Here is a 15526-nt window from a genome sequence, read left to right as displayed (position 1 = left end):
AACTTTTTATGTAATGGGCTAAGCTATATTAGTGTTGCTGTATCCAGAAGCGAGGAAGAGGAATGAAAATGTAGTACATAAAAGTCAAGAAATGAAAAATAGTTAACAGCAAAGAAAAGAGACTTCTGGCAAGTCTTTGGCTTGGACCATTCAAAGGTTCTGGGATTGGTAAACAGCTAGAATAAGTTAAATGGCTGTTTACTTCAGGGTTTAGCTAACTGGTTATTAGAGTAGCCCCAAGATAGAAGGGCACAGATTAAAGGTGGCATATCTTCTTGTCACTTTAACCTGTCACTTGGGGAAAAGACAGGTAAGTAATTTAACTGTTTGATATTTTTAAGTTTTATATTAAAAACAAATATATTGCACAATAAAAGCAAACATTTGCATGATTTCCAAGATAAATCAGGATGCCTAGAAGAAATTTCTCATTTACTACAAAGACTCAGGGATTACACCCAATTCCTTGAGGTATCTGGCCTTTGCCATTAGAGGTATTCAGGTGGAGAATGAGATGTACTTCTTATAAGTTAATTTCTAAATAAGGTTCATAAAATTTATCTTCAAACCTAAAAGTGACTGCTAAAATTCAGCCCTTCTAGTAAACTTGGCTGTCTCACTCAGACTTTTAAGCCATCTCCTAAAATTAAAACCATTCAAGTCTTGCACTATTTAATACAGATTATAAGATATGCTAACACCTATATCCTAAAAATAAAGTAGCTAATGTTAAAAAGTCTTCCCAAATGTGCATATTACCGTCCGTGTGCAATAATGAGTTCCATGGCTTCATCTACTCTTGCTCTCAGAGAATCTTCACTTGCTAGAAGCAGCAGCAGCTGAGCTGGGGATAACTCCAACAGCATGCCAGTGATTTTACTTGCAAATGCCTATAAGTGACAAACAAATGTTACTTGCCTCTACTCTCTGAAACCTCTTGTCTAAATTAGCAATGTTTTATCAAGGGGGGGGAAAAAAAGAAAAAGAAAATATAAGCAACTTGGATAACAAACTGAAAAACTTCCAAAATATTTTCTAACTGGAATCTATGAAGAAGAGAAAGGGAGGAGACATTAATTTTCTTAACCTGATAAGCGACATCTATGAAAAAGGCCACAGCTAAACATGATACTTGATGATGAGAATTGTAATATTTCTTCCCATTTGACATTATACTGCAAGTTCCAATTAGTTTAAGAAGGCAAGTAAAGAAAATAAAAGTAATCCAGATTGGGAAGAAAAAGTAAAACTTTTTTATAGACAACAGATTCTCCATGTAGAAAACAATGACACAATCTACAAAGAAGTCACCAGAACTAACACCACACGAGTTTATGAGATTAGAAGCTTAATTATAGAAAACTTTGGTAGGGAGTAAGTAGTCTATGCATTAGCAGTCTTATTAAAGCTAGTTTAATATTTATTTGTTGACAAGTCTTTTAAAAAGACTTTTGATATTCATGAGTAAACATAAAAATACTCAAGGTCCATTTTTTCCCCTTCTTCATCAGAGGCCTGGAAACATTTTTTTCATTTAGTGTAGGAAAAAAGAGAGGGAAGATGTGAAGGAAGGAGAAGCAGAAAGAAAAAAGATGCCCATATTTAAGGCTAAGGATTTACTGAAATATAATTGATTTATTGTTTTATTTTTCTTTTGCTCTAGTATGTAAAGGTAGTTATGCATAAAGACAAAAAAGAAAACTAGGTTATATGTTTCATATAATATGAAAGAAACCCCTGACAGAACATTCAAAATAAAACCTTCCTGTCTTATTTATCAAGTGAAGTACACTATTTGCAACATGTTCCAGCTACAAGTTGATAACAAAGTTGGCTTTAAAAAGCAACAATAACTTGTACAAATAAATACAAGGCAGAGACAATTCCTTAGCACAAAAGGAAATTATTAGGTAGAATGCTAACCTGGCATATGTAGTAAAATAAACATCAAGCTATATACAATTATTCTCCAGTAAGTGTTGCTTCTTTCCCTCCTAAGCTTCCTCTTTTTGGCAGTCCTCAAATCATATGGCTTTCCAGTAGCTGACAACTTCTTAAGATACCAGTCTTAATTCAAACCCAAAATGGCACAGCCAGTTAAGAGGTAGCTAAGCACGCCATACGTACTGGTTGCATTGCTTGTACACGGGGGTAAAGTCTCTCTCCGAGCGCCTGACGATGTGCCGGCAGAGGGTCAGGATCGTCACTAGGATTTCCTTCAGAGGCTGGTCTGAAGGGCCTAGTGTCGATGGAAAGCTGTCTTCTAAAATCCCTGAAAGATGAACAAAGCTATGATGACTTCATTTCCCTTCTCTGCAAAATGGAAAATATCACTGCAACAAAGTGGGAAACCAGAGCATATAGTTAGCTCCAGTTATAGTACCAGGGTGGAAGAATGCCTAAAAAGAACGATGGTTGGAAAATAAAATTTATCTAGATTTTGTCACTTGAAAATCTATAAGTCTGCAATGCATGTATTAATTTGATTTTAAGGGAACAGGACTTTAAAATACCAGAAGTCAAGAGACCACCCATATTTCCCAGAAATTTTAAGTCAAAAGTGAAATGCCACTCATTCTAACATGTGAAAAACTAAAGTTTTAAATAACACAATTGCCACAATTTAAGATTTTAAAACAAACTTAGGAACTTGGGTGATAAATAAAGTCAAAACAATTTCAACTGCCCCTGGCTTTTTAAAGCAGAGCATATTAGTTAACAGTTGGTTAGACTATTTTAGTTACAATGCATCACTTATCCAATTATTAATTTTCATTTTCTAAAAGTTCATAATTGAGACTCTTATTTTCAGGCCTACCTCCAATTCATCCAAAATGATGGTACTCAATAAAAGACACAAAACCATCTCACCTATCCCGGTCTCTCCGAGAACCCGCTCGCAAGCCGCTACTCCTCCTCATTTCCCTTTCTCTCTCTCTTTCCCGATCCCTCTCTCCTCTGTTCCTTAATCTCTGCATTAAACCTGGAAAAAAGTGAAATACACTTTGTTTAGATGAATGTAAATGCAACTACTTTAAATGTTAAAGTCAATGTGAGGAAATGAGACGACCACAGTAAGAACATGACAACTGAAGATCATTTTCCTTAGCATCTGTGTTAGTGCCTTTCTGTTATTCTCCCTATGGTTTTGAGTGTTGGGAGTGATTCTGTAGAATGAATTTATCTCCTTGTCATGTCAGAGTTGTGAAACAAAATGTAGCAACCAGGACTATGTTAGTTTCAACATAAACAATGCTGAGATTTCTTATATATTTGAGTATCTTCTCTATTCTTAATTTTTGGCATTAAAAGCATTAAAGACACTCAGCTATTACTCTTTTTAAAACCTTAAGCATAAACCAAGATATGGTTTCCTAACGACTGTGCAGAAAAATTATTTCTGAAATGTCATGACTTCCTAGGTTTCCTCATTCATATTTGACAACTTTTTAAAAAACTGTAAGACTACAGAAAGTCAAATGGTTAAACTAATAATGAAAGGCTGGGGTACACCCCCCATCTTTTCATCCTCAATTCTTTCCAGAGCTCATTCAGCTTCTATGGTGCAGTTTACAGAACCGTAGTAAGATACAGCTATAGCCTAGGTATTAATAAAACACAGGATTCTGTTAGTTAACTCCTTCTCCCTCAATTAGTGTATCCATTCACCTATGAGACTGACGATTTCCTTACATGAATCCCGAGTTTCAACCTTTTGTAGTTTTCACATTTTAAAATACCCTATCATAATCTTGAAAATCATGTGAGAATCCTAACCCCAAAGTGGTGATCACTGAGGAGGTAGAACTTGCACCAGGATGTTAACATAGAAAACCTTATTACAAAAAAAAAAGTCTTGTTAAACAGTGAAGTTAGTGACATAGCCAATTTACCTTTGGTCACAAAATCCATCTCATGGAGACTGGCAGAAACTCTGCAAATCATACTTTAAAAAGCACTGTTCTAGATAACAGCATTTTCTTCTCAGTATGTGTACTTATTGGGAAATCCTGCAGTTTGCTCTTTGAATTTTTATATTACGTTAAACCTCCCATTTCCCAAACATTAAAACTGAGATGAAAAACTCAATCGTACAATCAAAACCATTTATGAAAATGAATGTGGCAGTAAAAGAAGTCAACTGGTAAATTGTCGATTAGAGTAGTTTAAACAAGGTTAAGTAACTGATATAGAATAAAATAGTATAAAAGTATAAATATAAAGTTCTCCAACTAAACACACATATAAACATGATCATCATTGTTTCAATCATACAAGGAAAGAATTTTTATGAGCTTGTTACCTCTAGAGTACTTACTTGTATGAGTGCCTTTGTTGGCATTTTGAATACAATCTAAATTTGGCAGTTTTTCATTTGACAAAAAAGCTTGTGCAATGGCGGTATAAAAGCTTCGTGCTACACCACTGCCCTCTCCTGGTTCATCCTTAAATGTAACTTTTACTCTGTGTACAGCCATAGGTGTAGTAGCACATCTTCGACCAAAGTGATTGTTAAGTTGCCTCATGGTCTGCTGAATAAGAAGATCTCTATCCCGATCAACCTATTGAAACGCAACAAAAAGCAGTAAATTCAGTGCTGAAACCACCTTGCAATTTTTCTATGTAAAATCTGAAAATCTAATTTTTGCTTTTCCTTGACAGTTGAAATAGCTATGAAGTATCTGGGTTCTCACAAGCTTATACATTCCAAGCAGGACTCTAAATCACACAAGAGTATCTTACATTAAATCAGGATAATGGAATTTAACTCAATTAGAACATTTTCTTAAAAGATCCACCAGAACACAGCCATTCATCCAGTTTGGGGATATAGCAAGATAAATTGCAAACAGATCAAGTGTGAAATTTTTTAAATCCTTAAAAAAAAGATAGGATATTCCTTTGCTATAGAATACCATAGCAAAGTAAAAGCAAAAAAAAAAAAAAAAAGATAAACTGGGAAAAATATTTGCACCTTCTATTACCAACAAAGATTCATGAATAGTGTATATGTATCACTGAGTGCTTCTAAAAAAATTGAGGAAAAAGCAATAGGAAAAATGGGCAAAATATGTCAACATACATAATAGTTCCCAGAAAAAGAACGAGCCACGGTACATGAAATCTATGAAAGAACGTTTAACTTTGCTCAAAATAAGAGAAATACAAATTAAAATTATACTGCCTATCAGATTGGCAAAAATCTAAAAATCTGACTACAAGCTGCAGGCAGGACTTTGGAGAATCAGGTACTCTTGTATTGATGCAGAAAGTACAAAAATATACAGACATTATGTAGGAGTATTTGCCAATATTTGACAAAATTATATATACACATGCCCTCTAACCCATATCTAGGATTCTATCTCAAAGACACACTAGCCAAATAGAGAAACACACATAAAGCAGTTCATCACACCACTGTTTGTAACAGCAAAAGACTGGAAACAAACCCAAATGTCTATCAACAGGACACTGGTTGAAAAAAACCTGATAAAGCCATAAAATGTGGTACTAAGACTATTAGGTAGTTAGAAAACAGAAAGCGGAACAGAATATTTCTCTCTCTATAGCCACGGTTTTCTCTCTAGGATATACTGTTAACTGGAGAAATCAAGATGGAGTAAAATGTGTAACATTTTACTTGGGGTGTGATGCTTTGGGGTGGGGAGTGAGGGACAGAGATGAACACATATACATGATTATATTTTTTGAAGGTCGGAGGGAAATAAGTTGCGGGGTCGGGGGGGAATCAAAAAACAAACAAAAAATTCCAAAAGGGGGTAGGGAGAACCTAAAGTAAAGAGATAGGAATGTAAACTAGATTTCTCTGAATATAAACTTCTTCTACAGAGTTCACCTTGCAACTGTAGATAGTTTACATCATGAAACAAAATAAAATTTTTTTAAAAAAAGGAGAGCAATCCTTAAAAAATGAAGGCAAAATGACCCAAAAGGCCTTAACTGTGTGGAGATAAGATGGTAGGTACTAAAACCACACAGAAGAAATTATCAAAACAACGTAATTTGGCTACAAATCTCCAATTGGAAATGCTCTAAGAACAAAAGCTGCAAGTAAATCTTAACTCTATTTTCAATAATCATTTTGTTAGTAGTAGTGTTGACATTATGATTCTAAGACTGTTATATGCATGCTGTGGGATAAAAGCAAATGAGTAATTTTAGCGGTGTTGCTGGAGAGCTGGATATTATTCAGTTCAGAAGAGAGGAACTAAAGACTGAAGGTGAAAACAAAACTTGTATTTCTAAATCTTGAATATGAAATGGGAGTATCAGTGTGAACACATGGTATAATTTTCTTATTTTTTTAAAGAAGCATTTCCTAGTTCTATTCACTAAAAGGCCTGGAAACAATGACCAACCCTATAGGCAGTGAACAACTTAAAGTCCAGATTATAACCTCAAAATACAATTTCCTGTTAAAAGGAACCAAGGCTTCTTGAAGAAATGGCTGATTTAAAGACTGACAGAAAGTAACAGAAAATGAGACACATCAGGTAGTAGGGAAGTGATCAGAGACTGGATGGACCCTCACTGAAGTGAGAGTCTCACTTTCTTAGCTACAGAAAACACTGTTTGAGCATGAATGAAATGAAGCACATCAACAGTTTAAATCTGTGTATTCACAACGATACTTAAAACAAACCCACTGCTCATCATTACATGTTAATGGGAAACCAACTGCCAGAGATACCCACTACTCTAAATTTGGTGACTACCATTCATTTTCTTTAAATTTTTAATTACATAGTGTGTATCCACTATTTTTGTTTTCAAACTTTATATAAATACTATATGTATAGTATTGTATAGTATACTATATGTATAGTATAAGAAACTCTAAATACCTTTACCTCTAGTGATAAATCTCTTGACTGCTGATTTCTCAGTTTTTCCATTTCTCTACGGAATTTTGATTCTTTTACCTCAAAACCACCCAATTCAGTTAGGATCTTTAAAAAGAAAAGAAAAAAAAAAAAAAACACAAAATGAAAAAAAACCATAAATGCATGACAGAACTATTCTCTGAATATATACTTATCAGGCAGAATAGAATGTAAGGTGCTCAAAATACATACTGATCCAGGTTCTGCTCCAACATCTTCCATGAACACCCGGCCAAACAGTTCTAAAGAAAGGCGCCAACGTCCTAGCAGCATATCATGGGAAATTACCATTCCCATGAAGCTACACTGTGGCCTGTGAGAAATTTAAGGGGAGAGTAGGAGCAATTTAGCCAACTCTTAAAAACTTCCTGGTTTTTGGTCAATAACAGTAACTTACTTGGTCTTTTAATATGCTGAGATCTTAATTTATAACCCCATACTCTCTAATGGAGAATTTTCCTGTAACTACTTGTTCCTTGCAGAACTTCTCGTTTTTACTCTATTATTCCTTCTGTCCTTTATGTAAGGGTACATCCCCAGGAGGCAGCCTCCTTCATCTTTAATTTTACCTCCTCTCCTTAAAGTCCAGTGTCCATCTCCACTGGGTGATTCCCAGACCCCTATTTAGTTCAAACTTTCACAATGGACCAGAATTTCATTGCGTGAAATATATCCACTTCAATCACACTTAACTCATGCTCAAAATTAGTAAAACTGAGTATGACCTCTTCACAACAATGACACTGCCTCCTAATTTCCTTCAAAAGTACCGCCTATTTTCCTGTTGCACAGACTTCAACAAATTTTATTCTTCCCTCGGTTCCTCCAGAGTGATCAAGCCCTTCATGAGTTTCTTTTCTTACCCCATGGTTTCCTTTTCATCCCCAAAGACAATATTCCACTTCAGTCCCTTTGTCACCATTAGCCAGAATGAATAATAGCTTCTCTCTCTACCTCTAATTCTTCTCTCCTTGAGTCTACCTGCTTCTAACACTTTCTCACCAACTCAGTCCAAATCATACTGTCTCTAGGAAGCTGGGGCCACCTCAGTCCACAATTCTTGTTTTTTATGGTTGTAGATTACTGTACTGTGTATATATGATGCACACAGTTTCCTAAACTAGCTTAACTCCTCCTAAGCAAAAAAAAAAAGAAAAAAAAAAAAAGGAAATCTGACATTACATAACCAAAAACCAAAGAGCATAAGACAGTTACTAAACAAATCATTAGGTGATGAGCTGTACCGAGTCACACTATATACTATGGCAAATTTTTACTGGGAAAGCAAAGAACCTACCTCTTGCAAGAGGATTACTAAATGTGAACTTGGCAAAGGCGTGAAACCAAGCAAATGTGTAGATCACAAATCTAGAAACTCTTTTTTTCACATGCCATCCTCTCCCCCCAACCACCACATCTAAGCTCCGGCTAACAAGTATGTAACTGGCAATCTGATGTGGATATATACTTTAACTCAGCACTGAACATTAAAAACAGAGTCACAATTTCTCCAATAAACAGAGAAAATCAGAACGCCAATCAGTGACAAAACAGTCACAACCCCCTCCCCCCAAATCCAGAAAACTCTTAATATTTTAAATATCTGATTATAAACTAGGAAAACAAAAATAACAACATTCCATCCTATTATTTATATACAAATGAAATATATAGATTATAAATTTCCTAAATAAAAATTCTTATAAAAATTATAGTAGCCATAAAGGAACAGCACAGAAAAACTACCTTCATTTAACAAATACCTGAAAGATGTAAGAGGTGGCCCTTCACTTTCAGTCAGTCCTATTTCTGCCAGTAAACTGCTTTTCAACTGTGCCGCGAGGTCATGAGCAGATGGGCCTGGCTTTGAACTCTCAGCTTCCTCTGGCACCACATTCTGTTCTTCTCCTTCCTTTTTTTGACGATTTTGCATGTTCATTACATTTTTCAAATTGGCAGCGTAAGACATTTTAGTTGGAAGAACCTATGAATTTTTACATTTAAATGTTAGATATTAAGAATAAATTGACTATAATTTCCTTTTCAACTTACTAATATTCAACAGAAATCACATGGAAGTTCAATAATCCCTTTCTGGTACTTCTAGTTAGGAAGATGCAACCTATTTCTTGTCTGATTCCCACAGCTGAGCACCAATTCCATGCATTTACCACACCACAGCAGCCTTAGAGAACTTTAAAAGGCATCTTTGTAATATTTATGGTTACTTAAGCATCTTATGTACATCAAATCCTCCCCTGTCACTTAGATAATGACGAAAATTCCATTCAAGTACATGTCTTCTATATGCCTGCTCTTAAACATGTTATTACTTTTCCACTGGAGAAACAGGACAGTGTAATTTCAGGCTCAAACTAGATCTGTCACTTCACTCATTGTCTAACAATAGACATCCCCACATGAAATTCTTGTAACCTTTCTATGCCTTACCCATAAAATCAGGACAATAATGTTTTCTACCCAACATGGTTATAAAGATTAATTGAGACAGTGCCCAGGAGACAGAATTTTTCAACAAATATTAGGTATCATTCTTAATATTACTTTATTCCCATTCTAGATTCAAAAAGAAAAGTTACAAGTTAATATATATGCTCACATGTGCAAAAATTTAAATATTCAGTAGCATTACAACAATCAACCCTGAAATAGGCAAAGCACATAATGAAACTACCATTTTACAGGTGCATTAGCCTTACATACAGCAAGTCTCAAAGTAGACTAATGATATTGTTGAATTCATAAGAATTTCTGATACTTCTATTATTTGGATAACTACAATATTCTGAATTAACGCATTTCCAAAAAACTGAATGCCTGGATAAGTGTTCAGCTTACAAGTATCATATTGCAATGATTTTTACTATCTTACCTCAAGGCAGTTTCTATCCACTGTAACCTCCATTAAGCATTTCCCACTGCTGGCAGATGAAGAATAAAGACCCTGACTTGGGCGGCCAAAAAGATCCTCCTTTCTAGCATTTGGCTGGAATTTTAACAAAAATACAACAGTTACACTGAACACTTAAATAAGTTCAACTGAAAAGAAACCTTAAGGCTAGTTCATTTAAATCACCTGCAACAGATGTGGCTGATCAGCCAAGGGGATGGCTTCAGCCAGAGGCACTTCAAATGGATTTGGGGGTATACACCCAAGGAACGTCATGGAGTCTGAGCGTCGGAAAAATGGATGGCTTTGGCCAGTTTCTGCGGGAAGAGAGTCATCATCCTTATCATTCAAAGTAGCACCTAAACATGAAGAGATAAAATGTGGTTGTTTTAGAAAATTAACTATTGGGGAAGGATAAAAGATTCTTCGTCTGCTCAATCCAAAAATCCTATTATCTCTTGATAAAATTTTAATGTCACTCAAAAACAACAGTCTAAAATTATGTTAATATTTTAAAGTGGTAATTCAAAATACTGGTTTTAAATGGTTACAATGATAAAATTTATGTGTATTTCAATATAATAAAAACTTGCAAAAAATACGAGCAGTAACAAATACTGTTCTATTTTGCATTGAGTGGACATTAGCCACATCTACCTCTTATCTCCCTGGAGATTCAGACCTGAATATAGCCAATTTCCTGAGCATATTCAGGATCTGGTGCACTGATGACTCCAAAAGGAGGAGAAAATAAGGAGCTAAAATTTAAGCATTTGCTTACTTCTAAGTTCTGCTTCCTCTATAAGCAGATAAAAAGAGAAATGTCTGGGCAACTCAAGTAACCCAACAGGAAATCAGCCCACCAACGCCGACTCCCATTAAAGGAATAAAACTTTTGTCAGTGCTTACAGTATGCTGTGAAAATAGCAGTGAGCTATGGCTGGGTTCTCAAAAACTAGAAATTAAAGGAAAGCTGTCTTTCCCAAGGCTGAATAAAAGTAATAAAGTACAAGGTGATATTAAATAACAGGTAAGTGGGCCCCACTAGAAAAGTATTTTAATTCTACTTGAAATAATATCAGAAAACTATGAGAGTGCAGAAGGTCCCAAAATTTCTTGAATTTGGAAAATTTTCTCTTTTAATTGCATTAATTGTTAAGTTCCAATGAAATTTATGAGTTCCATTTTCTTGACACACTCTATTTTGCAGCAATATTAACAAAAGTTCTGCTAAAATTCTATTTAAATGTATGTATTACCAACACACGTAAAAGTAAACATAAAAGATGCAAAGGAGAGATACAAAATCAAAACAAAAAATATCAATTACTAAAAAGTTCATTAATTCTTATTTATGAAGTAAGTAATGCAAGAATGTATAAGGAAAAATGGACAGAAAATGCAAGAAACAGGACATAGAGAAGAAAAGAGAAATTCCCACCCAGACAGAAAATAATGAAGTTAAAAAGCTTGAAGGGGAAATACTGAGGCAGCCATTTCTTGAAGTAGGTTAGCAGATTTTCTGTACACTAACTTTGATTGGTGTCATCATCATTTTCATGTTCTGAATCTTCATTATCAATACCAAGTTCCAAGAGTTCTCGCGTCCTTAAAAAGATAAGTGAGTCATTTTACATGAAGTATTTCATGCTCTATGAACAGGAGCAAAGGTGATATAAAAACACTGAAGAGGGTCAGTTTAGTACCTAACCAATTTTGATTACTGCGATAGAAGTTTCAGATCCTAGGGATGGAAGACTGATCAGCCAAATGTACTACAATTACAAAATAGGCTCAAAAGAAGCAAAAGGCTAATCGCATCAGGAAATAGTGAGTCCTTACACAAACTCAGAAACATGATAAACAAATCAGGACAAACTATCTCAAACATAAAGCCTAACTGGATTCTTAGATTTCATAATTTAAGTGAGGAGTGGCTACAGAGAAAGGCTGGATAGACTCAAGCCAACCTGCCCACATGAAATATTCCTGTACTATTTCTCCCTACTCCAAAAATCAGTGTACTAATAAAGATCACACTGATCAAGTATTTCTTATATTAATTTCATGGCAGGTATGAATACCTTTTGCGTTCCAGCTGAGGTGTGTCCAATGTTGTCTGCTGATTCATCGCTTTAATCCAATATATAAGTGCTTGAAAAACATATGCCACATGCTTCAGTGAGCAAACATCCAAAACTGGAAGAACATCGGAATGCTCATCATTATGAGACCTCATTAAAGACAGAGCGTAATTGAGGAAGTCGCCTCGAGCAGACATCATTCCCTGACGGGCACTAAGCAATGTGGCACGTCTACAGGGATTAAAAAAAAAAAAAAGAATGTTTACAAAAACAACACAAATGTGAAATTGACCACTGTTATAAACATGCAAAATTAGGAACTGGGACTATCCATAAATAAAAGCTAATTAAGCCTGGGCTCTACTTTAGAAATAGAATCACTGAGTATTATTTACAGCACTGTACATTTATAAAGAAAAGAAATTCCCACGTCCTTTGGATTGCCAGAAGGTACTTCTTCCCTAGAGACAATGGTTCTCAAACTTGTGTCCACCAAAATCACTTGGAAGGGTTGTGAAAACAGCTTGCTGGACCCAGCCCTATAGTGTCAGAAGAATGGGGTGGAACCCAAAATCTGTATTTCTAACAAGCTCTTAGGTGATCCTGATACTGCTCTTCTGGGAACCACACTTTGAGAATCACTGCCTAAAATGACACCAAAAGCAAAAGAAAATGAAGAGCAGTAGACTTTACCCAAATTAAAAAAACATGTCCTTCAAAGAACACCTCAAGAAAGTGAAAAGACAACCCACAGAACAGGACACAGTTTCTGCACATCCTATATCTGATAAGGAACTTGTATCCAGAATATATAAAGAACTCATAAAATTGAGTAACAGCTTGGATTATAGCTTGTTTTGTTTCAACTACACAACAATTTAAAAGAAGTAATGCAAAGCATGTATTTCCTCCTTTACAACAGAGTGGGGTCTTATATAATGGCAATCAAAAAGCTCTCAATTTCTAGGCTAAAAGGTTTCTGTCTAAACAGACAAAGAATTTCATACCGTCTGCCTTCAAGGGTTCGTAAACTAGCCTCTTCTCGTGCGGTCATCCTTTCTCTTCTAGCTGAGTTCTGAGAAGCGTGGAGAGGGTGATTGGGATGTCCTGGATCACCAGCAGATGCTAATGCAGAACCATAACGTAATTGAGCTTCAGTAGAATCCATAATACTGACCATCCAGTTCCAAGTGGGAATAAGCTTTTCTTCTACATAGTTCTACAAAGACCAAACTAAAACAGTTAAAACTACCCAGATAAAGTTAAATTTGATAGAGTAATATGATATAGACATTTAAGTACTTGTAACATTCACTCCATCATACTGGAATTTTCGTTAACAGATGGCCAAAAAATATATTTGAATGAGTAATTTTTCAGTGGTTTCATACCTGTAAATTTACTGCATCTTGGTAAGTCAACTTCACAGCTGCTGGAATCTGAGAGTAAACTAGGTGATTATACTTAGGAATAAGGCCCATCAAGTCCGAGATCTGTCTGATGACAATGCTATAGGCCCTGGCTAAACTGCTTGCAGACGTTAAGTAGCTGCTGGCATTGCTAGCTTCCAAAGCAGCTGCTGCAGCGGCAGCACTCGTGCTGATGGTACCACTCCGGCGTAGGTTGGAAGGATCGATATAAATCAGACCCGCTGAACTTGCTATCAGGAAAGAAAAGACAACCACAATAAGTTAATGTCACTTGCTAACAGTGTTTCTCTAACACTGTACATGTCTGAAGTAAAAGGTCAATTACATTAGTGAATGTGGTAAATGAGCATTTCCTTTAAGCCACTCTAATTTGGGGTGGGGAATGATGAAGGTAAGAATTATTAATACTGTAATGTTCTCAACTAGGGCAATTCTGCCACTGCCTCCCTATGTAGACACAGGCAGTGCTGTAGACATTTTTGGTTGTCACAACTTGGGAGAGTGCGCTCCTGGCATCTAATGAATGCAGGTCAAGGATGCTTCTAAACACCCTACAGGGCATGATTTTAAATTAATTATTCAACTCAAGGTAGCAATGGTGCAGAGACTGAGAAACCCTGCTATAAGCAATAAGTAAATAATTCTGTATTTGAACTCAGCAAAACAAAGAAAAACTATTATGAAATTATTTAATCTGTTCTTTAGAGGAAAATGTGTAATTTTTAAACCTATTTAAGCACTCTCAGGAACACCAAGTTTACAGACTTGCCTGCTGGCGTGGATGTGCTAGAAGGCGCTGTGCTAGCTGCCCGCTGGTGCTGGGTGTTGCGGACAGCCCACTGCATGGACCGAGGAGCTTGGGCAGCACCGTTGGCATGTGAGCTATTTGTGGTTCTCTCCAACGGCTCATCAAGCATAAATGTCTCTTGTTCTATGTCGTCACTCTGACTACTGCTGCTATCAGAATCACTTGAGTCATTTGATTGCGAGTCATCTTCAGAAAAGAAGGCAGGAACACTGCTTGCACCTAAATTTTTAATTTTTAAACCAAAATCACTGTGAGTTTGTTGGTATTTAAAATTACAGTGTACCCCTCATTTAGGAAAATATATTAAACAGAATGCCAATAATTCACAAAACCCATCATTGAAATACTCTGAAACTCTTCAATGAACCTTAAAATTAATTCATTATTTAAAAACCAGAGAAGTGAAACAGAAAAAAGAAAAAAAGAGAGTCAATGAAATAATAATCTTCTTCACTAATATCTCTAGAGAAACAAAGTTTTTAAAAAAAGGGTTAGCCACCCTTGGGACTATCATACGGAGCACAGTTTAACCAATTCTTCACACACAACCTTAGTATAAACAAGAAAACTGCTAGAAGGTAACATACCTGCTTCTGAGCCAGCAGTTGCTGCAGTGACAACACTTCTACGCCCACTAGCATTATCTTGGTTGCTATGGTTACTTTCACTGTCACTTTCTGTTTCAGCTGCTGCTAACAAGTCCAGCTCCATGTCACTCCCTAGCAAATATATTTAAACAACAAGAAAATAAGGTACAAACTCACTATTGATCAAGACAGGCTGATAATACAGAATACTGTAAGGGTGGGAAGGGAGGGGAGCGGGGCAGAGAGAACTGGTAAGTACTAAAGTATGCATAACTGCTCACTTAACAGAAGAATGACCAGGTAAATCATGGTACTCAATGAACACAGACACAAAATTTGGCCTGCATAGCCTTCAGTAAAAAATATTAGGCAGCAGGACTTCAATAAGTAGATAGAGCTGGGGGTTAGGGCCACTGCTCCATTTTCATCAATTTTACATATTGGGATTCCAAGAGGGGAAGAAGGCTAATAAACATGTGTATCCTTTGTATTTCATTGTATATACACACACGTCATAATATACTAAATTATAAATTTTCAACATGTGTAGTTTACTGCATGTCAATTAAAGCTGATCCCCAGAAGTCTATCCTATGGCTATTAAGAAGAATGATGACTATGGAGCAAAAAGGCCTAAGTGAAAAAACAAAGTAAAAAATTTACACAGAATATGAAAGACACGCCATGGGAATGGGGGGTACAGGGGAGGACTGAGAGTAAAAACACACGCTGTTAGCATCTGGGTGGGATTATCAGTTGTTTTCCCTTTCTCCAATTTTCAAATGTTATGTTGGTTAT

The 15526-nt window shown here is 35.9% G+C and overlaps 1 protein-coding gene across 1 annotated transcript in view; it reads right to left on the bottom strand.

The window, feature by feature from the left end:
* UBR5 (ubiquitin protein ligase E3 component n-recognin 5) overlaps positions 1–15526 on the bottom strand; it is a 134694-nt gene that overhangs the window by 13106 nt on the left and 106062 nt on the right. The window contains exons 37-51 of the mRNA XM_061123639.1: positions 14729–14860; positions 14103–14360; positions 13295–13563; positions 12911–13122; positions 11904–12134; positions 11354–11427; positions 10006–10178; positions 9802–9915; positions 8672–8892; positions 7101–7221; positions 6876–6974; positions 4319–4562; positions 2872–2983; positions 2128–2272; positions 760–890 (exon numbers count right to left, since the gene is read on the bottom strand). Coding sequence (XP_060979622.1) covers positions 760–890; positions 2128–2272; positions 2872–2983; positions 4319–4562; positions 6876–6974; positions 7101–7221; positions 8672–8892; positions 9802–9915; positions 10006–10178; positions 11354–11427; positions 11904–12134; positions 12911–13122; positions 13295–13563; positions 14103–14360; positions 14729–14860 — 2536 coding nt within the window. The remainder of the gene's footprint in view (positions 1–759; positions 891–2127; positions 2273–2871; positions 2984–4318; positions 4563–6875; positions 6975–7100; positions 7222–8671; positions 8893–9801; positions 9916–10005; positions 10179–11353; positions 11428–11903; positions 12135–12910; positions 13123–13294; positions 13564–14102; positions 14361–14728; positions 14861–15526) is intronic.

The sequence above is a fragment of the Dama dama genome, chromosome 21 (assembly GCF_033118175.1).
Source record: "Dama dama isolate Ldn47 chromosome 21, ASM3311817v1, whole genome shotgun sequence".
NCBI lineage: Eukaryota > Metazoa > Chordata > Mammalia > Artiodactyla > Cervidae > Dama > Dama dama.
Note: the sequence above shows the minus strand (reverse complement) of the source record. Positions and strands in the feature narration are given on the sequence as shown.